This window comes from Arvicola amphibius, chromosome 6 (genome assembly GCF_903992535.2).
Source record: "Arvicola amphibius chromosome 6, mArvAmp1.2, whole genome shotgun sequence".
In the NCBI taxonomy this organism is placed as follows: Eukaryota; Metazoa; Chordata; class Mammalia; order Rodentia; family Cricetidae; genus Arvicola; species Arvicola amphibius.
Window position 1 is genome coordinate 92,910,404 of NC_052052.2, and position 13,157 is coordinate 92,923,560.

The 13,157-nt window shown below is 40.5% G+C and overlaps 1 protein-coding gene across 1 annotated transcript in view; it reads left to right on the forward strand.

The window, feature by feature from the left end:
* Positions 1-13,157, forward strand: part of C6H10orf67 (chromosome 6 C10orf67 homolog) — a 97,439-nt gene that overhangs the window by 2,941 nt on the left and 81,341 nt on the right. The window contains exons 2-3 of the mRNA XM_042055317.1: positions 8,243-8,363; positions 10,744-10,887. Of these exons, the coding sequence (XP_041911251.1) occupies positions 8,243-8,363; positions 10,744-10,887 (265 nt within the window). The remainder of the gene's footprint in view (positions 1-8,242; positions 8,364-10,743; positions 10,888-13,157) is intronic.

Consider the following 13,157-nt stretch of genomic DNA (forward strand, 5'->3'; position numbering starts at 1 on the left):
ACTAATTCGTTAACCAGCATTTGTGAGGAAGGACTATTCTAGGGCTCAGTGGGATGTGTTGCTGCAGTCTATTAATAAATATTCATGGGTCTGTTTCATATAAGTTAGCATATTAATTTTGTGTCTAATTTATTAAACATAATTTTTATCTCCCAAGACTATGTTTTATGCATAATGAGCAACCCATTATTTGGGAGAATTGCACAGACTATAAATAAGGACTATGTAGGAACCACGTAGCTAAGGTCTTGGGATGTGGGCTTCCACTCTAGGCTGTGCTGTTAGCATCTAAAATTAGAGCTACTTCAGATTTAAAGAGAAGCTGAAGAATGAACCTTCATTTTTTATTTAGATTCTGGATGAGCCAGATCTTTCTAGATCAATCATACAAGAAGTTAAGACCGGGGCGGGGACTTTACACTCCCAGATCCGCCCCCCACCCCTGGTTTACAGTTTTAGATGAGTTATTTGCCTTTGTTAAACCTCAGTTTCTGCAGCCTTGAAACAAGATGTTGGAAAATTACTGGAAGAAGAAAAAGTGTAGATTAAAGCATACATCTCAACAAAGCCTCTGGGGCAAGTTACTCTATAAATAGGTGTATTGTTTTTAAACACTCCAGAGGGTTTATCTGTAAAATTATATATTTTATCATTGTTCTGTTATAGTTACAGAAGGAATAACCAAACTTGCTATGCTGTTCCTAAACCTGAAATAATATATTGATAATAAAAGCTATCCACACAGAAAATTATCCACATTCTATAAAACTACTACTCAAATAAAGTGGGGGGTTTTGCCTAAAATAGGAAGGAATAAAAGAACATAAATGTCAAGCCTAAGGGAAAATGAAGTTACGTAGAGAAAAGAAACCACTTAGCATTGGGGGAGGGTGAAAGATTACAGCTCTAGACTGGAAGAATAATAACAGGAGGTCCCTTAAATGTACAGAGTGCAGACTATAGAAAATAAGGGTACATCCAGACGATGGGTTCTATCTCTTACATTGATGTAACACCCAGGGTTTGGACACTTTAGAATTCCCCCAAATGCTGAAGACCAGGATAAATACTTATTTGGGGACAGCATGGGAGACACTGAAAGCTTCAGGCTACTAAGGGCAAAGAGACTTGGCAGAGGTTGTAAGCAGTGCTGGTCTGCAGGGAAAGCTTGCCCACTCGCTAAGGAACACCACAAAGTTCAGTCAGGCCAAAGCTCCTTACCGAGCAGGATCTTTTGCTGTCTTGGCTGCTGTGTTTTTCAATTGATCTTTCCCATGGCCATGGAATACTAAGAAGCATTTTGAGAACTCAGGGATTGCGCAGAGTCCTCCTTGACTCCATGTACAGCAATCACCCAATCATCCCTTGATAATCAGATTTCAGCCATTTCGTGCAGGAGGGTGATCCCGATTTTATGCCTTCAGTTCAGTGGCCTAAGGATCGCACAACAGCCAGGTTTCCTGACTCCCAATGTCGTCACTGTTTCTTATAGGGATGCTAATAGTCTGTCCCTATTCTTAAAAGTTCATCCGTGTAACTCCTCCCCAGATGCTCTTGCCACCAATCTTTTGCCTTCCTGGCCACCCATGCTCATAAGTTAATCTAGATGTCTACTCCAGGTGCTTCATCCAGAAAGAAGTGGCAGACAAACAATTGCTCAAGTGTTAACAGCAGGAGAATATTCCTTCTTAGCTCTCATTCATGATCACTTCTGGATGGCTTTGCGGAACTGTATGAGCCTACCATGCGGTGACAGGTCCATCTGTTAATTAGGCTTGAGATTTTCCTATTCGATCAGCAGCTCATAATGTTCCACAAGGACACAGAATGCATGTAGTCTAGAGGAGCTCTTCAGCCTTTCCCAGATTTTTATGTATGCGACAGTTGCACAAAGTATAGAGTTGACATTTTGTATAGTAGTCAGCTATAGCCCAGCCTCCTATGATGAGACACAACCAGATTCAGGTCGTGTTTTTACAGCAGAAATGCCACAAAGAAGAGCTGTTCTCTCTTCAGGGATTCAATGTTGATAAAGCTGTTCAATTAACTACCATTAATAACAATGACCTTAAGCTGAGTCTGGTGGCACAGGCATTTAATCCCAGCACTAGGGAGGCAGAGGCAGGTAGATCTCTGTGAGTTCGAGGTCAGCCTGGTCTACAGAGTGAGTTCCAGGAGACATCCTGTCTGGAAAAACAAACAAACAAACAAACAAACAAGCAAACAAACAAAAATCATACTGGTCTTGTCCAGTTAGTGCTTTCCAAGGCTCTCTAGCTCAAATGGACCTTTCTTCTTGCTGCATTGCATTTTGTCTTGTTGGTTTAATATTTCCTTTACTTAAATGAACTGGCCTCAGCCATCATGAATAACTTTCATCTCAATTGCTCACCCTTGTGGAGGTTGTTGAGTACTGGTTCTGTTTGCATCATGCTTGTATACTTTTAAGGGTTTTCTATATTTTGTTCAATTTCTATTCAGCACATCAACACAAATCTCCTTAACTATTCAGTTTCTTGTAATTTGATACCTCCAATGGACTATATTTATTCAGTGCATTATAATTTAGTATTTACTTTTATTTCGATACTCATATTGTCCTCAATACAGCCAATGGGACTCTTTTCAATCCAGATTCTTCTTTGTTCTCTCATAACCCTCATATAACTCTTATGATCGTTTATTGAGTATTGTTCATTTTCTCATACGAAAATATTATGGGTTCATTTTACACTTGTTTGTGCATAATTTTATACTTTTATACCTCTCTCAAATTACTCTCCTTCCTGAGCGACATGATTCCTTTTAGGGGTGGATGATATTTACCAAGTAGTACCTGGACTCATGGGATGCTCATCGCTACTGGTAGGTCCCCTGGTCAGGTATAAATAGAAACAAGTGTATATGTAACTAGATGACATATGTTTACACACACATATGCACATACATCCACCTGTAACTATTTGTAGGCCCAAGCATATAATTTATATACATATATATTTATACATGCATTTATTTGTAAAACCGTTACCTTATACCAATTTTTCTAGTTTTGTTCCACTGTCTTGGGGTACATTTGTTGTAGGAAGACCACTTGTTGGTTCCTGGCTACTCAGCCCTGAAATAATCACACAGAAACTATATTATTTAAATCACTGTTTGGCCTATTAGCTCTAGCTTCTTATTGGCTAACTCTTACATATTAATTTAACCCATTACTATTAATCTGTGTATCACCATACTGGCTAAAGTTCCGGTGTCTGTCTCTGATGGGGCTACATGGCTTCTCTCTCCTGACTCCACCTTCTTCCTTCTGGCATTCAGCTTAGTTTTACCTGCCTAACTCTGTTCCCTGTACAGGCCCAAAGCAGTTTCTTTATTAACCAATGGTATTCACAGCATACGGAGGGGAATCCCACATCATACATCCCAGCCTCTTCATTTTCTACACTTACTAATATCTTTTCAGAGACTGAGAAACTTCACTCCATCATCTTTAATACACTTACTTCTTCATCCAGTATTCCCAATTCTGTTGTCGTCCCTGGCTCTCTCCTGTCTCTTCTTGTGCCTCCTCACCAGACCTACCTCCTTAGCTACTGGGCCCACTGGCCTGCTCTGGTTGCTCCAAGTTTTTTTTTTTTTTTGCTTGTTTGTTTGTTTTTCAGTCCTCCCCTGGTCATTGTCTACCTTGTTGACTCCTCCATGATGACAAGTTAAGAGGTCCGGGAAGGAAAACTAAGGTGGGAAAGAGGGAAAGTACCAACTATTTTAGGGCGTAGAACAGTGGGCAGACTTCAGCACACCACACTATGTATGAACACATGATGCTCAGATCATTAGTCCAGCACACGACACTGTGTATGAACGAACGCATGATACTCAGATCATTAGTTCAGCACATGATACTGTGTATGAACGCATGATGCTTAGATTATTAGTTTAGACACAGATTTTGGAGGTTAGAAAAAGAAGACTGAATTTAATTATGTTTGATGAGGAAAGATATCAAAGTCCTTTGTGGAAAGATAGGAACACAATATAGATTTTAGCAAGATACCTCAGGAGACAATGAAAATGATAGATTCAAGAATAATCACTTAGGACTGGAGAAATGGCTTAGCTGGTTAAGGCACTTACCACCAGGCCTGAAGACCTGAGTTCAACCCCAGGACTCACATGGTAGAAGAAGAAAACCCACTCCTCCAAGTGACCCTCTGACCTTGACATGTGGGTGGTGGCATGTATATATGTGTGTATAAATAAATAGGTGGATAAATAAAAATTTTAAATTATTAAATTGAAAGGTTTAGAGGTTTATGGTGATGTTAGGAAAACTCACCATGGTTATCTAAATTTAAAGGCACACATTTAAAATGTCATGACTTTTCATTTTGTCTTAAAATTGTCTCATATATCATGTGAGAACTTGTAAATTTCTAAAATATATTTTTCTCAGAAAAAACAGTTCATCATCAATAGTTGTCATCTTTGAAGTACAAAGAATAGTTTCCTGAAATTTTGTCATTGCTGAAAGTTGCTTTTCTCCTACATTTTTGTAAAGCCTTTAAAATATGTTTAATTTTTATTGTCTAGCTTGTTCATTTAAACAGCGCAGTGTAATATCGTTAATCTTACATAGTCATGATACTTTATTAGTGTTTTTCATTAATTATTTTCAGAGTTGGTTATAGATTTCACAGGGGCAGAGCCTTAAATATTGAATGTTGATGATTATTTCATTGATTCCCATAAATTGGTCTTAAGGAGAATATTCTATACTGGCTGGTCTTGAATGAGCAATTGTTGTAGTTCAGTCCCTGGTGTTGGGATTACAGGTGGAATCCACCACACTCACTGGTCTTTCTGGCTCAAGTGCTTGTCGGGAGCTGTTTAAAACAACACCCTGCTCAGTCACTAATAGGTTTTCCTGTCACTGCTCCTGCTCCTTGGATGACAACATAAGTCACCAGGGCCAGAAACAAGTGACTCCATCAAGACAGCATCCCGAGCCCCATTTCCATTTATATTGAGTGTCCCATCTCATCCCCAGTTCCTACAAGTGACATCCCAAGTTCCCAGGGGTGACATGGAAGACCCAGATAGGTATCCACATGTGGGAAATTAAACTCAAGGAGAGGTTCCCGAGGATTATGAGCCACTATTTTTGTAAAGATTAATTTATTAATTTTTGTGTATGTGTGTGATGGAGGATTCTCATTGGCTAATAAACAAACAAAATGCCTCAGTCAGATGCCATGCCTCTCCTAAGTGAGATAAATCGCCATGCCTCTGCTCTCTGTGGCAGACTGCCGTGCCTCTCCTCAGTGAGACAGATGCCATGAAGCCAGCCACCAGGTCAGACATGCTGAATCTTTCCCGGTAAGACACCACTCGAGGTGTTACATAGATTATTAGATATGGGTTAGTCAAGATGTGAGTAAGAGGCTGAAACTAATGGGCCAGGCAGTGTATAAAAGAATACAGTTTCCGTGTAATTATTTCGGGTGTAAAGCTAGCCGTGTAGGATCCGGGTGGGATGAAAAGCACGCCTGCCCACAGCGCCTCACTACATGTGTGTGTAGAAGTGTTTGGCCTTCATGTATGTAAGTGTATTGTGTGTGTGCCTGGTGCCTAGGGAGGTCAGCAGACAGAGCCAACGCTCCTGGAGCTGAAGTTACTAATGATTTTTTGGTAGCCATATGGGTATTGGGAACCCAGGGTCCTCAGCAAGACCATAAGCATTTTTATCTATCAAGCATCTCTCAAGCCTGGCCACCATTTTATATAAGTAACAAGATTGCTTCCTGCTAAGGGGATGATGCTACCTTGTTCTTCAAGGTTACTCTCTGAAAACATAACTTAGAAGGGACCTACAGAATGACTTCTTGGCATCTCCAAAGAGAATTTGCAGGAATGAGATGGCCTGTGGAGATTTCTAGAACACCATGTCAGTGAGAAAAACACACAAGCTCCTAAGCTGAACTAAACTAAATCTAAAACACAATTTCTTCTGGCAAAAAAAAAAATCAGAAATTTTAATTAAAATCAGTTGCTTCATTTCTGACTAGCTACTGCTGAAGATAAGGTTTGTCATCATAATATTGATGTGTGTTGAAGCACAATTGAGAACTTAGTGGGATTAATTGAAAATCATTATTATGAGTATTAAATTTTAAATTTCAAATGAGCTTTTGATAGTTGAATACTGCTGTGCTTTCATAGTTTTCTTCTAATATGATGAACAAATTGTGATGTTTGAAAACCTGACAGTCAGCCACGCATGGTGGTGCATGCTTTTAATCCCAGCGCTTGAGGGCATAGACAGGTGGATCTCTTTGAAACAGAGGCCACCCCAATCTACATATTAAGTTCCAGGACAACCAGAGCTACATAATAGAAAGACCATTTCTCAAAGAAAGAAAGAAAGGAAGAGAACACCAGAAAGAAAATGTGGTGATGGTGGAGGTATAATAACTCCCCTTAGCACCAATGCCAACACTATTCCTTAGGGCTCACTGTGCACCAAGCACCACACCAAAGTGATTCTAAGATTAATACACTCAGTCTATCAATGATCCTATGGACCCTGCACTCTTGTTATCCATAAGAAGAAACTGGGGGCATGCTGGAAAGATGCTGGCTCAGTGGCTAAGAGAACTGGCGGCTCTTCCAGAGGACTGGGTTTGATCACCAGCACCCACATAAAGGCACACAACTGTAACTCAGTTCCAGGGGATCAGACACCTCTTCTGACCTCTTTTAGAACTAAGCATGAACATGGTACACAGACATACATGAAGGCAAAACACCTGTACACATAACATTTAAAGAAAAATATAAGAAGAAATCAAGGCAAGGAAAAGTTAGCTAATTTTCCTGAAGTCACGGGGTTACAGCATCAGTCAGGAAGCTTCCACTGTGGCAGGCAGAGACTGCCTACAGGAGGTACCTATTATGTGACAATACAGGAAAAGCAGAGGTGTGGCAGGTTTCAGAACTAGCTAGCTCTTCAGTGGAGACATCTACAGCTCTGCCCCTGCGCAAGAAGAAAGTGAAGGCCACTGTGCCCCTAGCCTCCTCTGCTCCCACTTCTCAGCAGAGGAGTAAGAGGAATGTCTACTCTTTGCATTAGAGCCTCTGTTTCTATGGGATTTTCTTGACTCGCCTGCTTGCTTGTATCCATCCTTTCTTCTTTCCCCCTCCACTCCCTCTTCCTCCCTCCCCATCAGCTGACATTTTAGAAACAAAAGGTTGTGATAAATTTGATCAAATTGATGTGTACATGCAGAAAGAGAGTTTTCTTACTAACTTTTTGAGACGTTTGTCATTATAGAGCCGTGGAGGAAATGTACAAAGGCTGGCTCCTGGCCTCTGCAGGTGCTTTGGGAGTAGAGTTTGCCAATCAGGGACACAATGGTGATCATCTAAAGCAGGGCTCAAGTCTTCTGGCTTTATAGCCTGTTGGAGTTTCTTCAAAGTGTTGACAACCTCAAAAAGCTTTGGTTTATGTTCATTCTATCTATAAATAGTTATCATAGTCAAAATTAAAAAGTAGAAATTAAATGTATATTTATAATAACTCCTTTAGTATAGTGATAAAATCACATGTTAATATAAATAACAAACCTTAAGGACAATGTAACCCTATTTTTCAGAACTAAAGTTTTAAGGTGAAACTGTCACTGTTTTTGCCAATCCTTTTCTGCCTGTCTTAGAGGCAGGCAGCTGATTCATCTTAGCTTCTGCATTCTAACATCACACAGCCTGGAGCCATGGCACACTCCAGCCAACCTTTGTGAGAGAGTTATAGGGAAAGGGAAAACCTCCTAATATTATTATGGAAAACTAAGTTTCCTCTTGTGATTTCTCCCACAGATTGCTCTGGAACCTCAGGTGTTCTCAGATCAGACCAGGATAATCTCCATCTTGACATACTTTCGTTAGATATGACAATGCATAAATTACAATCATCCCTAGCAATAGCACAGGATAAGATATTAAGATAATAGATTTAAGTAGATCATATCTCAGAAAAGTGGAGAAAGCACACAGAGAAGAGGGTGCCACAGTGTAGGGGGGTCTGATAACCAGGCCAAGGCCAACTCATCCATGACCAGATATTCCAGAAGTTTCTTTATTGAATAATCTCTTGCAGTATTGTAAATATAATCAAATTTACTGCCAAATATGTATGCTTACCTTTTTCTAAGGAAATTTGGTATCTCTATTCTCTTTCCAGACTTACTATTTCGGATGATTTGAAGATTGGTTTTTTCACTTCAGACCATGCTACTCAGACGGACTGCAGTGAAATTTTGCCATTGAAAGATTTGACTGACTCAACAGAAAAGTTAATGCAGGTAAATCTGGGTGTAAGTTCTAAGATAACTTTGTGTATTATTTGTCTTTGTGGGGTAATTTTTTTGTTTTAGGAGGGGGTTGTATACTAGAAATCAAACCCAATGTTTCATGAATGTTATAAAAAGCACTTGTCATTAAATAACATCCCTACACATGTGGTTTTATGATGTGGGATTCCCCTCTGTGTGCTGTGAATATGTTTTATTACCATTGGTTGATAAAGAAGCTGTTTTGGCCAATGGCTTATCAGAGTAAAGTCAGGCAGGAAATCTGAGCAGAGATATAGAGAGAAAGTAGGTAGAGTCAGAGAGATGCTGTGTAGCTGTCAAAAAAGACAGATGTCAGAACTTTACCAGTAAGCCACGGCCTCATGGCGATACACAGCTTAGGAGAAATGGGTTAATTTAAGATGTAAGAGCTAGCTAGAAATATGCTTAAGACATTAGACAAACAGTGTCGTAATTAATATAGTTTCTGTGTGATTATTCAGGTCTGGGCTGCTGGGAAAAGAACAAGCAGTCTCCACTTACAGTTTTATACATCTTTTACTGACAAAACCGAAGTGATTGAGATGGTCTCAAAATACTAAGGTCTTTGAGGAACTTAGCAGAATGACATTTGCATTCTTTTTAAGCTTTAAAGATTTATTCTTAGTTTTGTGTACACGTGTGTTTTGCCTGCATGTGTGCCTGTGCACTGCATGTGTGCCTGTGCACTGCATGTGTGCCTGTGCACTGCATGTGTGCCTGTGTACTGCATGTGTGCCCGGTGCTGTCAAAGGTCAGAAGAAGGGATCAGATCCCCTGGAACTGCAGTTATGGTTGTGAGCTACCAAGTGGGTGCTGAGAACTGAAGCCAGTCCCCTGCAAGAACAATAAATGTTCAAGCCCCAGCTATACGTTACAACTGATCTAAGTTATGATCTATACTTGTCATGTTTATATCTTACATATGTGAGTCTGTTCAGTGAAATTTCTCTGCTTTTGACGTCTGTGAATATTCTCTGCTTATGATACATTAAGAGAAGTAGAAAGTATTTTACCTATAAATAAATGAATACGATAAGATACTGAATGACTTTCAAATGGTATAGCTTTGTTAAATCTTATCATTCCCTTGGATTTTTTGAAATTGAGTGAGAATAGAGTATTTCATAAATATAAGATATTGAATTATTAAAACTACAACATAAATTAAAATACTGCTATAAATTGCCTCAGGTGCCTTATTTTTATTTTTCATCTATTTGCAAATCATTCCGTATCGACAGATAAAGATATTCCACATAGTTGAATACAGTGGCACATGCCTGGAATCCCAGCTAACCAGGAAGCTGAGACAGGAGGATCACTTGTTTGGGACCAGCCCGGGCAACTTCATGAAACACTGTTTCAAAAATTAAATTCAAAAGAAAAAAAGGAAGAAAGAAAAACCAAAACAACAACTTGGGAGAAAGCTTAGTGAGACAGAGTACTTGTCCAGTTTGTGCAAGGTCCTGGGTTCAATATCCAGCATCTCGTTTATTTCACAACTATGTCACAAGATGCATATCACATTGCTATCCCTGTATTGACTGACATTTTGGTAGTGTCTAATCTTTACCTGTGATGAATAATCCTGCATGAATTCAAGCACCAGTAAATCTGTGGCGTAAATTCTTAAAAGGGAGCTTGTGAGTCAGAGGGTACACACATGAGTCACTTTAAAGGCCACTGCCAAGTTGCCCTGCTGAAAGACTGCAGCAGTTTGCACTGTTAAGAGCTTCTGAAGGCGTCGCCTTGCCACATGCTTGCCAATTTGTCGTCTTCTTTTAGAATGACATATTTTGGGGCATTATCTTTATAAGTCTCTTCCTCTGTAGCTTGGTGTGCCCACACTAAGTTTCAGTTGCGAGGATTTAGATGGCATTGGTGGAGGAAGCTTTGGGAATCTTCTCTGAGTTCACAAGCACTGGCTGGCCCGCTCTTGCCTCCTCTTCTGGTTCCTCCTTCCCACATAGCCCTCTCTTCTGCCCCAGAGTTTATCTAATTCTAATCACATCCCTGCATTCCCACCTGGAGACACTGTAGTCACGCTAAGGTTTCATTCTCTCGATGTTTCGTGATGGAGATTAAATTTCAGCTTAAGTTTTGGAAGGAACAGGCCATACTCAAACCATACACTCCACTAGCGTATATTAATTTTTAAGTTAAACAGCATTTTGAAAACCTAGATGCCACGAGAGAGAGTTGTTGTACTTCTCCAATAAACCATACCTGAGAGATGATCTTCAAAGGTAAGCCAGGCACCTGGTCTAACGCTCCAAATCAAGGAATGTGCTGGAATATTGGCACCCAGGGCCTAACTCTCTCCACTGACGAAAGATTTTTTATTTTGTAGATGATTACATCACTTCAGGTGGATTTTGGGTTCCTCAAAGATTTGGTTCAACTGAAGTTTGAGGACCGACTTAAAGAGGAGTCTTGGAAAATTGTCAGTATGCTTCATGACAGGATTTTAGATATGAAAAAATATTATCAGCAGGTAAGTGTGCCCTCATTTTCTCTGCCCTGGGGGTGGATCCCGTGTGATGTGTGCAGGCTTTGGATGCAGCCACTTATCAGGGCAGCTGCAGTGTCTGAGATGTGTCTCCAGGAGCTAATACTGTCAGGAACTCGCGTGAACTCTTCGTGTGTGACCGCAGTAATCCTCACACTTTCTTTGTACAGTTGGTATGATTGTTACAATGGAGAAACAGGTTAATTTGCTCACAGTTACCAATCTGGCAACAGAACTTTAGATTCTCTGCCAGATACTTCTTTTTGAATGTTTTTTTAAATATAGTACTTTTGTTTATTCTTCATTAATTTCATGCATATTCACAATGTGTTTTAGTGATGTCTATCCCAACCTCTCTCTCCAGCTCCCCCAGACTTTTCCCTAACACATGCCCACCCTACTTTCATGTCTTTTAAAAAATAATAAAAATAAAATAAAATCCACTCAGTTCGCCTAGTGCAGCCTGTATGAATATATGCAGTCTATTATGGCCATAGAGCCAAAAACAATGGTTTCCTTGCTCTAGCACCCATCAGTTATTAACAGCTCCTTGGCTAGGGGTAAAACCTCATGAACCCCTCCGCATCCACATGGCAATTACTGACTGACTTGAAATAACACAGTCTTGTTTAGATAACCATAGCTACTATCCATGACTATGGTGGCCATGTTGTATGCAGAAGACCGCAGCATCTCTCCACATTCTCTGGTGCCTATGCTCTTTCAGCTCCATCTTCTGCATTTCCCCTGAGCTTTGGCGAGGGGTGGGGTGGGGGGTTGTAGATGTCTTATTTAGGGCTGAGCATTTACTTAGTCTTCTCACGTTGACCACTTGTGGGTCTCTGCCTTGACCCTTTCCAGTGAAAGAAGAAAGTTCTGACCAAGGTTGAAAGCATCACTAATCTTGGATATAAAAATAAATATCTAGAAATCCTTATTCGTTAGGCCACCAGGGCTTTGTTAGAAGGCAATTTGCCAACATGTCTGTTTATCAAAAAAGTAGTTGTAATAGGAGAGTAGTTTAGCCACTTCTAGGGCTAAGACCTCAGAAATTATCTGATAATAATAGTGATATTTTGTGTGTATGGGTGTTTTCCTGTGGGTATGTCTGCTCCCTGCTTGTGGCATCTGGTGCCTATACAGAAGAGGGTATTGAATCCACTGAAATTGGAATTATAGAGATTTTGTGAGCATCTTTGTAGGTTTTGGGAATCAAACCTTGGTCCTCTGGAAAAGCAGCCAGTACCGTTAATGACTGAGCTATCTCTTCAGGCACAAGTTGTGGCTTTTGATCAGGATTATGGTACCTGGAGTAGATTCTTTCCTGTGGAACAGGCTTCAGATTCAGTCAGAAACAACTGATGACCCCAGAGCCGTCCTTCTTTGATGACAGCTTGGTCACATCTTGCCTGGCATGTCAGTATTATACCTGCAGGGTCAACTGCTTGGCATGTCCACTGATGATTTTGCACCCACAGTGGTCTGCATATAAAAGCTAACAAGCAGGGAGGAAGTTCCCAAGTCTGTTCCAGCTTCAACTCTCTACACACGGAACCAAAATGTTTTGTGTTTCCAGGAGTGAGTCCTAACATCTAGTTAAAAGGGCAAGTCACAGCAGTGGTTGTAGCCTGTGTTGTCCTGGAGGCCTCTGGAGCCTGACTGGCCAGTAGATCAGAGGACAGTGTCCCACAGCAGGCATTGGGGTTGTCACTTAATTGTCCACTGATACAGGGTACCTTCATCCAAATTCCTTCTTTAAGCGTGCATGTGCACACACACATACACATGGGGGGGTTTCTTCACTTCTTCACACATCCTTTTGTTTGGTTAAGCCACTTCCCAACATTCCTTCATGACTCCCCATGCCTCTGCTCAAGCCTTTAACCTCCAGAATGCCCTACCCAAATATGTTTTTTTGAGATTATAATATAATCACATTTCCCCCATCTTTTCCATCCTTCAAACCCTCACATATACTCCTTTCTACTCTACTTCAAATTCATGACTATATATATGTGTGTGTGTGTGTGTGTGTGTGTGTGTGTAATATAACATGCTTGATCCATATAATGTTACTTGTATGTATATATTTCAGGGCTGGCGATTTGACATTGGACAGCCAATTGGTATACTTTTGCCTGAGGAGGATCACCTCTCCCACTCCCAGCTTTCCTGGGTTGCCTATGGCCTTGGGTAGGGTTGCGGCCTCATAGTCTTTTCTCCCATCCAGCTTTGTCCATTGGTGTCAACCTCAT